The sequence below is a fragment of the Pseudoliparis swirei genome, chromosome 17, assembly GCF_029220125.1.
Source record: "Pseudoliparis swirei isolate HS2019 ecotype Mariana Trench chromosome 17, NWPU_hadal_v1, whole genome shotgun sequence".
NCBI classification, from domain to species: domain Eukaryota; kingdom Metazoa; phylum Chordata; class Actinopteri; order Perciformes; family Liparidae; genus Pseudoliparis; species Pseudoliparis swirei.
In genome coordinates this window covers 18,604,651-18,620,139 of record NC_079404.1, presented here as the reverse complement: position 1 = coordinate 18,620,139, position 15,489 = coordinate 18,604,651, and the positions used below count along the sequence as shown (strand labels likewise).

The following is a 15,489-nucleotide window of genomic DNA, read 5'->3' as shown; positions in this document are numbered from 1 at the left end:
GCCCTACCGATAAAAAGCAACCTATACTCTACCAATTGTACATACAAAATTAAACAGACTACTACTAAAGTTAATAAAAATGCAATCACTGATTCTGTAATTCGCATATTTAGTTCAGTCGAATTTGCCAACAGCGAGCGAGTACATTTCAGGGACGCAATTACCGTTTGTTTGTTTGATAGTTTCGCCGAAAATACAGAAATACCATGTTTTTCTTTTTCAAGACGAATCCAAAAATGAAAATAAGAGAGAACAGTTTTGTGCAAATCCTTCTTTTATTATTTACTTTACAAAGCAGGTAAGGGGGGTTGAAGAGTCTGCTGTCCGAGCAGAGGGTGGCGGTAATGCACCAATTATATGGATGCCGACCGCCGTTAAAAAAGAAGAAGAAGAAGAAAGCAGGTCAGGTGGCCGGAAATACGAGACTGTCAAAATAAAAGGCCACGACAATAGAATGATTGTTTAAAACAAACGATCTTTGATAAAAGAGCCGATTTAGTTTTTGTGCAAATCCTTTTGTTCTTTCTTCTTTTAAAGAGAGACGCAAAGCAAGGCAGGTGACCCGGATAATTAACAAAGACACAGGTACATTTAGCTAAATATATGGTTTAAATACACGTATACTTTCATCTACTGGTAAAAAGGGGAATCACTTGTATTCGGCATCTCCTCATTCAGGCTCTGCTCTGCTTCACTCAAGAAACAGCAACAACACTAAACACAAAATAATGAAAAAAATAAGGATTTGTAAAAAAAACAAACGGGCTCGTTATTTAAGATTGATTCTCCTATTTTCGTTTTGCGATTTAGACGTAGGCCTACCACTGTGCTTTTCCGTACACGGACCTATCGCGTTACCCAGTGCATGCTGGGAGTTGTAGTTAAATGGCTTATAATCCAAAGGTTATTTGGTGGGAGTCCGAAATCTATTTCCCGTGAGACAACGGGAGCTGCGTATCCATGACAGCCGTATTATTGTTGTCGATGGCGCTAACTCTAGCACCAAGGTGGCGACAGCTCGCCCCGCTCACGTTATATTTTACAATGTAAAACGTAGTGTTGATTAATTGGCAGCTTCTGGGCCGCGCACGACACGCTCATTATGAATGAATACACACGGCTGTTCGTGCCTTGTTGACGTTGTCTCTGTCCCGTCCACATAACGGCAGCTAGTTTACAGCATCCTCCCAACGGGAGCGTATGTAGCCAAAGGCGCGTCCAGCTCACTCGCTCCCGGGGCGTTTTATCTGCGGACCAGAGGAACTATGCTGGACGTCCGCCTGAACGGTTCCCAGCGAGTCCAGGACGTGGAGGCAAGCATGAGAGACGAGGGCCCGAGCCCATAACACGGAGACGAGGGAGAATGATTTCACGGTACAATAGAAGACCCGTATCGCACACGCTTGAGATGTGAGTACCGATACATATAAAAAGGGGTTAGCTCTGAATTCGTAACTGTGACGTTTCCAGCTGAGCACTGTAAACACGGTGTCTCTAGCTATCAGAGGATAATGTTTTTTTATTATATTATAGACGAGGCAGTGAGGTGGGTGGTTGACTAATAACTGGGAAATCATGTTTGCATTGATCCTGCTTCACTGACTACTTCCAGTCTGGTTTCGACAGGCAAACCCAAACTACTAAGTCACCCTTTTATTTGAAGGAATAACATTTCCTTGTTTTCAGTGTCATGTTTTATCGGCAAGTACAATTGAGTATATTTTATCTGTGTTTAAAGAGCTAAGAAATGCAAAAGCACCATTATGATCCCTCATATAGATAGAACAACAGTTATGATAAAGTACACATGGACAATCAGCTGTCGTAACTATATTTTCATCATGATGTTTTGTCATGTTGTGATTGTAAGCCCATCACTGATCAAACAAGGCACTGGTCGCCTTCAAAGATGTTATCACACAAACTCACTTTTGTCATTAGACCTTTTTGATCGATGTTCTCGATCGGTCTTTTGTGCAGACGTGGGTTGTCGCGCAGCAGCCTTGACCACCACCCTCTCCCAGAGGAAGCAGACGATAACCAAACGCCTCAGCGTTACCTCCATGACCTCCAGGAAGCTGCCTCCGCTCACAACAGGTAACTGAGTCCTGGTCATTCAGCGGACAGGCAGCCCTGACTTGTTTGGCCCGGAGACGAACCTTTTCCAGAGTAAGGTCAGCATGAATGTACTTGGAGCTAGTACACACAAATACTCTTGCCTGTGTGTAATCTTATATTGTCTTGAGTGGACAGCTGATTCTCAAGGCCCTAGCTACGTGAAACAAGACACCCAGAAGCAGTAGATTAATTGATATCACATTGCCTCCTTCAGATGTGCAGTTAAAAGAATAAATAATGAGTCAGGCTGTTGGAATATTCAATTACTTTGACATTTGCCCTCAATTTTCCACTTTGAAACCTTGCCTTTTGATTATGTCAGCAACCACCATCAGTACGATTTACGCAGCCACATACCAGAGGCCTGGTTTATATTGTGACAGCGGGAGTTATGGTGTTTGGATATACTTGGTCAAATCTCTGGGTATATTTGAAACAGGTGATGGATGGTTTGCTGTGGGTAGAGGGATTGTTGGATACATAGATTATGAACTACATGCCCGACATGAGAAGAGGTGAAGCTGTACTTATCAAACTGTATACACACACCTACAACTTCTTGTGTTTTCTATGTAGCTCCGAGACGTCTGCTGCCTCGGGCCACTCTGACTGTCCCACCGTCATTTCAGTGGACTCCAACCCGTCCTGGTCAGGCATCCACAGCTCCACAGGCACCGGCATCTCCACAGAGAGGAGCTCTGTCTTCTCCTGGGGCTACGATGTATGTCTGCTCCTGAGATCCTAAATATGTGTATTTGTGATGCCAGAACGACTTTGTCTGTCACACTAGAAACATACTGTACACACACACACACACACACACACACACACACAGGCACACATGCACGCACACACACAGACGTTATTGGTTTTCCTCCAGCATTTATTCGTCCTCTCAGTTATTGTGTTGCGAAGATGAAAAGATGCCACAGACAGACTAACGCACACGTTTTAATGTCCGATTTTGATATATGCAAGAGGTGGTTCCACTGGATAGTGGTTTGTTATTATGCCGTGCCTTCTAGCCTCAGCTGGTCCTAAAAAAAATGTCCAGGACTCAATTATTTAGGAAGTGAGAAAGCTCTCTTTCTCTCTGTCTCTTACTTGTTTTTTTGTCATAGCATATTAACAATCATGCTTGACCTTAAACCCATAAAGACATTAGGGGCTAATTATTGTGCATCTTGAGGCTTGAGATGAAAAAAAGAAAAATAACTGCGATGTGTTACCAATAACTGACAAACAGACTGAAAAGCAGCAGTGTTTTGTCCTAGAGCCAGAGTATGAGAACAAGAGGAACGACAGGCTTTTCTTCCTACGTCTCCATTTATTTTTATTTTTCTGTCCCACAGGAGTTCGACAAGGCAGCGTCACGGCAGGTGCAACAGATGTTTGAGGAGATCGACAAAGAGCTGTACGAGGGGAGAGGCAGCGGGGGAGGGATACTCCAGGGGCTGCAGGAAGAGTGTCAGCAGTGGGCCACACGTTTCCCACATCTTCGGTATGCTGTTCCACGGTTTCCCACAGACGTCCCGACCCTTTACTTCAGCGTACAAGTAGAATCAAAGATTAACGCTGATCGTGTTGACAAACATGAACAAAAATCCACTCTTGTATGACAACACAATTATTTTTCTAAAATATTCGCTGTGTGTGTTTCACTCAGGATCCTGGGGAATCAGCTGATGTGTCCCAGTGACGAGGGCTTCCAGTGGTATGCTACTTCAGGGGAAGGCGGCTCTGCCGGCTGCCCGTCGTCAGCCGCAGAGAGCAGTGCGAAGTCCCAGGAGGAAGATGAGAGTGGCACAGAGTAAGTCTCAACCGCACTGACGCACCGGTTGACTGTCTAGTGTCAAAAGGACAAGTTCACCTGCTAGATACATTTCCTTGATTTAACTTTTTTGAAACGGTATGCCTCTCTATCTCGAGTGGCTGATGGTCGGCTGTCCAGATCACTGGTGTAAGTGCATGAATTATCGAGGAGTCCTGGATGACTCTGTGCTTTTGTGACCTAGATGCTCCGGCTTCTTATTCAAGTTCAAAAGTTCTTCTCAGGATCTTCCTTTTCTTTTGCACCGCGAAGTTGAGTGTATTCATCAAATGTATTGATAGGAAAACGTACATGATATGTGGGCTTGTGTCTGTGAGCGTACCGTTTTATGTGTACGTGTTGCGGTGCTTAACTATGTTGTGCCCTTGTCTTGGGGAAGGTTGAACGTGCAGGGCAGGAGAGCGGTGCTGAACGAGGCCTCCTCAGCAGAGTTGGATGAGGCTCCTGGCACCTGCAGCGGCTCCTGCAGTCCCGACGAGCCGAGAGTGATTGAAGTGGAGGGCCTGATGGAGGAATACCTGGCTTTCGATAGCAGGGACTTGTGAGTTACTCACTATTATTATATTTGTTTGTGTGTATATATATATATATATATATACATATATGTTTCATTTTATTTTATTTATATAAATATATATATACTTCATTTTGTATTTTATATTTTACTTGTATACATCTATATCTTTCATCCCTGTTTTTTATATTTTATTTTTATATTTTATTCTCGTGTGTTTAGTTTATTGGTGCTGCTACTGTGACGACGACAAATTTCCCCTTGGGGATTAATAAAGTACATATCTATCTATCTATCTATCTTATGTTGCACTGTTATGTTCTAATGGCAGAATCTATATCTGAACTTCAACTTTAAAAAGTATTTTCTCCATCTGCCTCTCTGCAGGGAGGACGAGTGGGAGCAGGATTGTTCGGAGTCGGGTCGGAGGCATCGCTCTCTGCCCCCTGTCTCTCCATACCGGTGTCGCCGCCAAGCTGTTCTCGACCTGCTGTTTGATGATGTGTGGTGGCAGCTGGTTGGCTGGATGAAAGAGCTGGTTCAACGCCACTGGGAATGCTGCACCTCAAGTAGAGCTGAACTTAACTATTTTGCGTGCACTGGACCTAACATACATCGTCAACTGTCCATTCTTATGGAAGTTATTGTATATTTGATTGGCAGGCGATGAAAAGATTTCTGGGATCTTGAGCCCTGTGCCGCAGGACTCCCAGAACCCCTTCATGCTGCTCTCCATGCTGCCCAAACTCGGCCAGAGCAAGGTGCCCCCCCTCACTGCTGGGCTGCAGTTTCAGGTCAGTGGTTTGAGGGGCGCTGGGAGGAGCCTCATTTCACTTTTAGCACTGTCAGCAGTTCAGGAGCTCAATTGTAAACAAAAAGTAAATATAAAATTCTCAATGATCTGTTTACAAAAGTAATATATTTGGGATTCTAAAAGAAATAATGAAACACAGTCAATTATGATGGTAATTGTGACCTTTTATACAAAATTGCTGTATTCAAACACCAATTTACATTTGACCTTGAATTCATCTTCTTCACTGTATCTTATTGCAATAAATACCATACGAAAAAAATAATGTTTGTATAAGACCTGTCGTAGTCAAGGAGAGGAGCATGTCGCATGTCTCTGCTCCACACTGTTTGCACTCCTCCCTGTTGCTCTTTCAGTCTTCCAGTTCAGTAACTTGTATCACTGTTTTCTTTCCTTCTTTCTCTCTTTGCCCTTCACTCTGCCAATGTGTGCTCTGTAACTTTTTTGTTTCTTTTATCTATTTTTCCCCTTCTTTATGTTACTCTTTTTCTTTCTTTCTCTCTTTATTTCCCTTCATGTTCTTGACTCTTCCTTTGGTCATGCCTTTTTCTCCTTAAAGAACACAAAGTCAAGGGGCTCAAAGCACAAGTCCAGACGGAAATCCAAAAAGCAGAAAAGGCCTTCCACTGTACGTAACTCCCTCACTCGGAGCCAACATGGTGGTGTGTTGTGTGCACGCCGTCCATCCTGGCTCATTATCTTTATCTCTGGAATAAATGTGCTTGTGCCTGTTGATTAACCAAAACAGATTCACCTCTTCACTGCAACTTGTTTTCAACTTTTATTGGTTATTCTTTCTTTTCTGTCACAATGTGAACGTTGAATGTTTTTTTTCTGGTGCTAGTTATTGTTTTTATTGCATTTTTGGTTGGTGGCATAGAAGATATGGGGTCCTCCTGACATCACTGCATGCGTTGACAATGTGCTGTATTGTACATAACTGATAATAATACAATATTTGATTTGGACCTGTCTTTCCTCCAATATTATTTGTTCTTGTCCTCTCTTACATCTCTCCTAATCATTTCCGCCCTTTAAAAAAATATTTTTTCCCTTCTCTCCCTCTCCTGTACCCATATCTCCTCCTGTCACATTCCCTTCATACTTCATCTCACACCATTCTTCAGGCGGGAAGGGTCCCAGTCGGAGCACCAGTGACCCAGCACAACCTGAACGACCTAATTGTGATCCACAGCATCCCCCTGCAGCAGAGGAACCTTGTTGTGCTGGAAAGAAACCAGTATGGGCACGTTTAACTCTTCCAGCGCATTGGTGCCCGAATGGAAAAATAAAAGCAATCCTCCAATGGAAATGAAAGAGACAGAGATGTCTTGTAGTCCTTGTTTTTTACATTCACAGATAAACACGTGTCTTTGTCCCTGGTCCTATCACCTTGTCTGGCAGAATACACAGCCAGTTGGCGGCAGGTGGAAATGCACCATTCAGGGATATGTCCGCTCTCTTCTTGCCATACAGGGAGCCAGAGGACCGGGCGTCTCAGAGACCAGGCTCCAGCGTGCTCCCCTCCAGCAAACTGCGCCCTCGCAGAGCCCTGGAGCTGAGCTCCTCCTCGCTGACCCGCCAGGCACAGTCCACCCGACGTAGAAACCCTCCTCCCCGAACACTCCTGCCACTGGTTCCTAGTCTGAGTCAGTCCTGTGCAGCGGGATCCATGGATGAGGTCATCCGTGGGACACGTCTGTGAGTTTAAGCATCATGGGAACTTCTCATTCTCCTCTTTGGGCTCTGAAGGTGTGAAGAGTGAGAAAACTGTGAAAACAGACTCTTTCTACTTGTGCCTGATGGCTCATGGGAAGGCAACTGCACAGATGAACTTGTTATGAACTGCAGGTGAAAGAATAATAACTGAAAGTGTGCCATGTAGTTTTCCCTTTATGTGGAATCTACATTTTTCAACTGCGTGTTACATTTTTGTGACATCTGGTTTTTAAATGAATAGTTTGACATTTTCTGATGAAAAGAGTTTGATGAAAAGAAAAAACCTTTGTGGATTTACTTTACTTTTGATTTAAGACTCATCTCCAAGATATATGTTGATTTTGATTGATTGATTTTTGATTGATATATTTATTTGTATTATGCCAGATCAAAACCAGTAAAAAAAAAAACAAAAAATTACAAGAAGAAATGATGATGAGATTACAGCAAGACAGAAGAAAAAAACACCAAAACTATGCCCTTAGAGGGGGAGACAGTGGAGCACAAAAAAAAAAAACACCCACACACATACATACATTTTAGACGATGACTTGTGGTAGGAAGGGGGGGAGGTAATCCAACAACTGGGTGATCTAAGCCCATCCATTATACAGAGTACAAAAAGCATCGAAATTACAAGAAAGGTGGAAAGAAGATTTAAGAGAAACATGAGGGACATGAGGAAAGAAAAGACCCCCCCCCCTGACCCCCCCGGAGAGGGGTACAGTGAGCAGGAAAAAAAAAAACAGCACATACACACATTTTTTTAGACATGACTTGCAGCAGTAGGAAGGGGAGAAGGAGGTAATCCAACAACTCCAGGGGAGAAAACAACCACAGGTGTCTGTGGATAGGGGAAGGGAGAGAGGGTTCTCACTTCACCGATCTTCAGGGAGTTCAGGAGTGTTTGTTGTGGCCAAGGGCCGCTCTGGTGGTGGAGGAGCCGAAGATAAGATTGGGATTGTTTGGTCTTCCAGCAGCTACATCCAATTTGCGCACCTACTATTCCACCACTTTCCTCCCATTTTTCAAATCGATCCAATTTCGTCAGGCAGCCTTAAGGCTTTTTCTCCGAAAACCAGGCAACGCCATCCAAACAACGGCTGTCACCTTCCTTTAATTTCCCGAAAACCAGGGCAACGCCAAATCCAAACAGCAGTAATCCTGTAATCATAGTTCCGAATAGGTAGATGTCATCTACGCTCTCCACGGAAAGGGCTGCTAGGCACACGACACGTCCATCGTGTAACCAGCTGCAACGCCCCGGCAGGACGGGCAGGTTCCCGAACCCAAGCTTCGTCGAGAAGACGGTGTCAATTGCGTTGAGAGACCAGTTGATCAGATGATCAGTTGATCGGTCCATGGTTTTTAGTTCGAAGAGCGATGAGGAGAGAGTCTCTCAAGTATAAAACAAGACAAGACATGACGAGAGAAGCCAAGCAGGGAAGGGAAGGTCATGGGGAGGAGAGGGAGAGAAAATGCGACCGCCTTCGAAGAGAGCCAAAGAAAGTTGCACTTTCGTTTTAGTACAGATTAGACAAACCAGTTCCAACACATTAATTAGCATTAATTAGTGAGTTCAGAGGCACTGGTAGGTGGCTTTTCATCTTTGGGTCGAGCCTTTATGCTAAGCTAAGCAAACGGTCACCTGGCTCCAGCTTCATATTTAACAGACATGAAAGTGGGATTATCTCATCTGAATTTGTTCTCATCATTCATTTCCCTAAATGTCAAACTATTCCTTTAATATCGCCGTACGGTCACCATAGCATCTTAGGGAGGAATAACGTCAACATTGTATAGCGCTGTGGCAAAAGTCCATGAAACACATTTGTTCTCTTCGCGTCTGTTCTATATTTAAAAAAGTATCTACGCTCTCACACAAAGTAAAATTCTACCTTTGACTTTCATCTTCACACCTAAACTGTGAATTCTCACAATTCCCACAGCCTTTTCAGAAGGAAGTATAATGTTAGAATAGAATAATCCATCTGTTCTTCTCGTCTTCCTCCACAGACACACAGCCAGCGACTGCCTGGCGTCTGCCTTGTTTCCTCTGAGCAGGAACACACTGCTTCCCCCCATCAGCACCGGAGACCCCGAGTCATCTCACCCGGGGCAGCAGTGCAAACCTGCACAGGTCGAGTGAAACAACACTAAATCACAACTCCTCCCACCATGAAAACCCTGTTACATCACATGAACAGACACACAGATTAAACATACCTGCAAACTTGTCACCTTTCGGCGAAATTCGCCGTTTTGAAATCAAAATAGGTCATCCACGTGAATAGTGTAGATCCGAAGAGTTTTTTTTTTGGGTAGGGGGGGGGGGGAATTGGACGGCTGGCGTTTATGAGATTGGAGTGAGACACGGAGAACATGCAATGTGGTGCTCTTCGCAATAACACATCTTTTATGGGACAGGTCGAAGGAACAGGCTCCTGGAACAGACTCATGGAACAGAATTATGGAACAGAATCATGGAACAGAATCATGGAACAGGAACAGGTTCATGGAACAGACTCATGGAACAGAATTATGGAACAGAATCATGGAACAGGAACAGGTTCATGGAACAGAATTATGGAACAGAATTATGGAACAGGCTCAAAGCTTAGCAGAGCACACAAGTAAAAAAAAAAAGGAAGTTGGTTCATGAATGACTTTAACCATATTATATATAATGATAATGTAAAGTTGTTATTACTATTATTAGGGCCCGATCACTGAATTATTCAGAGGACATTTTTCTTAAAATGTATGTTATTATTATTTAGATTTGCAGTGAGAACAATCAAAAGACTGTAGTTATGAAAGCTTTGAGGTGTCATCAAACAACGTGCATGTGGTGTGGAGACAAAAAAAAGAAGTTACCTGCTGCACCCACCCACCCCCACCCCCATTGTCACCTTTTTCACCCCTTATGAGTTCGCAGGTATGATTAAATGAGGTCTTTCTTAAAAAGATCAAAGATACCAACGAGTAACCAGAAGATCTTGAAGTACACCGCCTAAAAACTATTGTATTGCAGTGAACCACGTGGGACCAACGGTGTATTTGTTATTTCCATCCAACCAGCGTCAGAGAGGCCCGTCCAGCCGCGCCCACAGTGCTATAAATGACGAGGCCGGCAGTTCAATACCAAGGGACCGTCACCACCTGCTGGACGTCTTCTCGCGGCCCAACACCACTCACACATACAGGGTAAGATGCTCTTTATGGCCACACGGCATTCTATCACAGGTGGCAGGGCAATGACTTTGTGTATCCCTCTGGGAGAAGTACTTTTAAACATTTTTAAGTGATGAGTTGACAAAGTGTATCTTTTGAATTGTATGATCAATGGCAATGTTATTGTTAGCAGTTTGAGTATCGGAGATCATGTGTTTGACCCCTGGTTTTATTTTCAGTCCGACACTCCTTACCGTCGTTCCTTCACAGTGTTGGACAACATCGGTCAGGGGCGGCCAGGCAGAGTCTCTGTAGCCACAGGTGTGATATTCAACTTCATTTGTCGCATATCAAATCAGAACGATGCTCCCGGAAAAAGGGATGTGCTGCACCACGAAAGGTGGCTCCTATCTATATATATATATATGTATGTTTTATATACAGGACTGTCTCAGAAAATTAGAATATTGTGATGAAGTTCTTTATTTTCTGTAATGCAATTAAAAAAACAAAAATGTCATGCATTCTGGATTCATTACAAATCAACTGAAATATTGCAAGCCTTTTATTCTTTTAATATTGCTGATTATGGCTTACAGCTTAAGAAAACTCAAATATCCTATCTCTAAATATTAGAATATCATGAAAAAGTATACTAGTAGGGTATTAAACAAATCACTTGAATTGTCTAATTAACTCGAAACACCTGCAAGGGTTTCCTGAGCCTTGACAAACACTCAGCTGTTATAAATCTTTTTTTTTACTTGGTCTGAGGAAATATTAAAATTTTATGAGATAGGATTTTAGAGTTTTCTTAAGCTGTAAGCCATAATCAGCAATATTAAAAGAATAAAAGGCGTGCAATATTTCAGTTGATTTGTAATGAATCCAGAATGCATGACATTTTTGTTTTTTTAATTGCATTACAGAAAATAAAGAACTTTATCACAATATTCTAATTTTCTGAGACAGTCCTGTATATGTATATATATATGTATGGATATATGTCTTATATATATATATGTATGTTTTATATATATATATGTATATATATATATATAAATAAAACATAAATCAAACTATGTATCCATTACTTTAAGTTATATATTTCTAATGTTTATCTACTGGTTGTGAATCTCTGATACTGTACACTGAGACCTCTACTTTTTATGTGCCTGTACTTGTCCTGCACACACCCAGGTCTCGCATAAGATATGGTTCCTAGTACATCAGTTATCCTGGGGTCGTCTTATACATTCATTCATCTATTAATTAATTCCACCAGACTCTCTTGGCATCGGTGTGATGGGCATCAGTCTTGGCATCAGCAGCTCATCTTTCTTGGACTCGTTTTCCCACCACCCCTTGGGACACTCGCCCATCAAAGACAAAGAGGAGCCAGACCCACAAGCCCCCGTCCCGGGTCAGTAGATTAAAGCACTGGTGAAACTCCTCCACACTTAATTTACTATAAATGAAAGAGGTTGCAGCAGCTGGCTTCAAGTCAGATGTACCTGCTGGTACGATGATTGAAGTCAGTATCTTCATTAACTTCATTATTTATCCTTCCTCCTCCCCACAGCGACCTCGGTGCCTGCGTCGGTCCCACCCCGCTCTTACACCAGGGGAAGCATCTCAACCAGAGCCAGCAGACCTGGCTTGTAGTTTGCTTCCCAACCCTTCAGCCATTCATCTTTATTCACCTCAACAAAGTGCAACTCGCAGCAGCATCTGCGCCTCCCTTTTTTTAAATGACAGAAGTAGGAGTTTTTTTTTGGAGCCTATTTTTGTATTTCAGATATCAGCTTATGTGGCTGCCAAACACACAGACACTTGATCATATGCAGCAGGAGCTGTATGTGTGGACATGTGTACTTTATGTATATCTATTTATGTGAATGTACAGTATATTATCCTCCGTGTTGTGTTGGTAAATGACTATGCGGGGAACAACACATCCCCCTAGACCGGGATAGAGAGGATAAAAAGCACTTTCTTTCCTCTCTGGTGCTACATCAGTTTGGTACTCTATCTTTTATAAAGGACACCATTTTCAACTCAGTTTAAAATCCTATTAATCAGGAGAGGGAATATGCTGGCTGAACATCTGTGGCCCAAGATAAATAAAGGAAAAGAAGAAACTGTAAATAACTAATTCATCATGTCTGTATTTGAGGTACATGTTCTTTATAACCTGAGCAAAGCCATGTGGGGGTGCTTAGACAGGTAACATCAGGGTCACTGCACAAAAGGTAGTTTCCCCTTCATTCATTTATAAAATAATGTATCATGCTGAGGTGACAAAGCTTAAAAATCAAAGCTTTTCTCCGATGCATTTTATTTTCTATTTTATACAAAATAAATGGTAAAAAAAAGTGTGTACTGATGATGTATATAAATATGAATTTATTTGTATTTTGGAAACTAAACAAAGAAAAAGACAAGAAATAAAAGAATCATTTACATTTTGAGAAGCGTCACGAAAAGCGAATGAGGCAGATAAAGAAAATACAGAAGGGAGCCGCCGAAGAGCTGCTGCTCATTCATTGGGGCCGAATACTCTTAATAATCTAAAAGGTTTTTTTCACAAGTGTCTCCATTTATAAACATGATATTTTCTATATCCAGAGCATCTACATCTTCTCATTTCTTTACTCTTTTTCCTTTTTTGGGCTTACTTTCTTTGGAGTATTTTGCTTCCAGGTCAGAGAGGAAACTGTTGAAATTCTGCTCTCTGGACTTCTGTTTTTGCTGGAAAACAAGAATGACAGGATGGTTTTAGATAGAAAAAACAAACCGCCCCTGAACCGCTTCATACATGTGCGTTTGCTTTCGTTACCTTCAGCATCATTACAAGACTGTCATCCTCCTCACCGAGCCCCATCTCCTTCTGCATTTCTTCTGCTTCCTGTTGCTCCTTTGCAGCCTGGAAGGTTCATTGCAATCACATCACGGACATTGGTATACGTAGGAGAAACGATATTGGGGCGTCTTCTGGCCATCCAACAATAGTGAGAGAATTCAATGAGCTGTGAAGATTTTGTGGCTTTGACGCCAACACATTTCTCACCCTCTTCCTACGAGACTTCTTCTTCTTGTCACTCTCCTGCGTGAACGCTGGAAACGACGTGACTTCTTCGGCCTCGATGGCGGCCCGGATGATGCTGCAGAGCCTCGGTTCATCTTCCTGGGAGCAGCACATTGTCGAAGCCGTGATGGCGTCCATGTTTCCTTGATGCTGCACATACAGCTGGATCACATCCTGCCTCTCTTCTTCAGAGCCCTTATATTTAGTTTCAAATTCAAGGATATCCTGCACCGTAATCTGGGAGAAGGACGGAGAGGAAAAGCAGGTGTCACAGCTGCTGATCAAGGCAGTACAATTACCGGGCAATTTGATGATGCTGCAGAAAATAGTCAACAAATATTAAGTTAGCAATACTCCACTATTATCCTCGAGTACAATATTGTTGTAGGCTATTATTTGTTGCACCATAGTAGGTGCAATGACACCACATTGATCCCCATCTACTGTATATCATTTACAATAAAATGTCTGGAATACAAAGTAACTCCCTCCGGGTGTCACATCATTGCAAAGTGAGTGACTCATCATTAAGTCAGGTTTATAACAATGAAGTAAAACACTTGCTGTGCTCCATTATCCACAAGTCCTTCCTTCCTGCTGCTGTCAGGCTGCACAACACACTGCAGTAGATCGCTGGAAATCCTGGCAAACTCAGCACTTTACTTTATTCCCCCCCCTGAATATTTAGGATTTGTGTTAGTATTTAGTTTTTAGTTTTGTGTTTTATGTTTATTTTCATTGATGCTCTGATGTGCACTGCTGCTGTGATTTTTGAAATTTCCCCACTGTGGGACGAATAAAGGAATATCGTATCATATCATTACCTTCGGGAAGAGCAGCCTCCAGTAGTTTTCCCAGCAGCGGTCTTGACTCAGGACATCAGACTCTTCATCGACCAGCCCCTGCTCATCATAGACAGCTCTCTGCTCCTTATCGCTCAGCACCGCATACAGCTTTCCCAACACCTGAAGGGAAAGAAGGCGAGATGCAATTTACACACATTTACAGGCCTCAGAAAAAGAGATGGCTGATGTATACGTGCGTGTATATATATATATATACACATATACACACACACATACACATGTATATATATATAAAAAAGTAAAAGTATATATATATAAATAAAAAATATAAAACTATTGGATTAACAGGAATATCAGTGCTATATAGTACTATATAGTTTGTCAGGTATTTAATTAACTGGACAATTACAACAATCCAGACACTTAGTGTTAACTACATACAGGATTATCTGGTCTATACAGTTTATAGGTATTGTGATATAAAACCCAAACATTGCATATCTTCTAATCTCAAAAGGATATGCTGCTGACTTGTGGTTGGTACAACATCTAGTTAGCTGTGTGGTATATATTATACAACTAGAAAATAAAAAAGTATAGCCATATCGGAGTGTATTTTCCACTAGCTGTTCCCAAAGCTCTTCCTGCTTACCGACTAACTTCTATAATCAAAGATCTGAACTGAGAGACTTCACAGCTCCACTTAGCTGTGTTAGCTCACAGCAGCTCTTTAAGCTAGCTTGTGTTCATTGTGTGCGCGCGCCGCCTGGATGCCGATAACGACCGCTCACCTGAAACTTCTCGGTGGCCAGCGGGTCTTCGGGAGCCCGGTCCGGGTGCACTTTCAGCGACACTTTGTAGTAGCTCCTCCGGATCTCAGTCTCGGTTGCCTCTTTGTTGACGGCCAGCACCTCGTACAGGTTTGAGGTCTTGAAGAGCTCGTGACAGCGCTCGAGCAGACCCATCCCGACAGTTCAGACAGGAGTACGTGAATCCGGGAAACGTTTGTACTTTTACGGTTTAGTTTTGTGGCTAAATATTCAGAAGTTATGTACGTTTTTTTTGGTCTTCCCCTGCTTTCCCTTTGTGGGCGATATCAATTTGGCGCGCTGGCCTGTCACATACGCTTGTGCGTCCCGCGACGTGATGACGTAGGGAGAAAGCGCGCCCTCTTATTGGTTCCTATTAGCGAAGTCGTCAGACGTAATAAGTCATTTAGAACAAAAATAAAATATATGAAATATTTTGTCTTTAAAAAAAAAGACAAGATATGAGATTATTTTAGGTATTATTCAAACGTATATTAATAATGTGTTAATTTAGTTTCCGCCACTATCTTTACTGTTTATAAATGTTCATATTGATTTCATGGAGTTATACTAAGATAAATAATGTGATCAGTCCGTTGATATCACGTATCAAATG

The 15,489-nt window shown here is 42.4% G+C and overlaps 2 protein-coding genes across 2 annotated transcripts; one reads left to right on the top strand and one right to left on the bottom strand.

The window, feature by feature from the left end:
• Positions 1-682: 682 nt before the first annotated feature.
• fam149b1 (family with sequence similarity 149 member B1) lies at positions 683-12,793 on the top strand. The gene is made up of 16 exons (XM_056434970.1): positions 683-1,410; positions 1,981-2,097; positions 2,695-2,839; positions 3,471-3,619; positions 3,785-3,928; positions 4,329-4,490; positions 4,851-5,032; positions 5,127-5,257; positions 5,837-5,905; positions 6,405-6,517; positions 6,754-6,978; positions 9,013-9,136; positions 10,078-10,203; positions 10,410-10,491; positions 11,456-11,593; positions 11,753-12,793. Exons 1-16 carry the CDS (start codon positions 1,364-1,366, stop codon positions 11,833-11,835), a joined length of 2,037 nt encoding a protein of 678 aa, XP_056290945.1. The 5' UTR covers positions 683-1,363; the 3' UTR covers positions 11,836-12,793.
• Positions 12,559-15,164, bottom strand: dnajc9 (DnaJ (Hsp40) homolog, subfamily C, member 9). The gene is made up of 5 exons (XM_056434986.1): positions 14,856-15,164; positions 14,083-14,223; positions 13,241-13,495; positions 13,010-13,096; positions 12,559-12,921 (listed from the first exon to the last, which is right to left on the bottom strand). The coding sequence occupies exons 1-5, from the start codon at positions 15,027-15,029 to the stop codon at positions 12,814-12,816; spliced, it is 765 nt and encodes a 254-aa protein (XP_056290961.1). The 5' UTR covers positions 15,030-15,164; the 3' UTR covers positions 12,559-12,813.
• Positions 15,165-15,489: the final 325 nt, after the last annotated feature.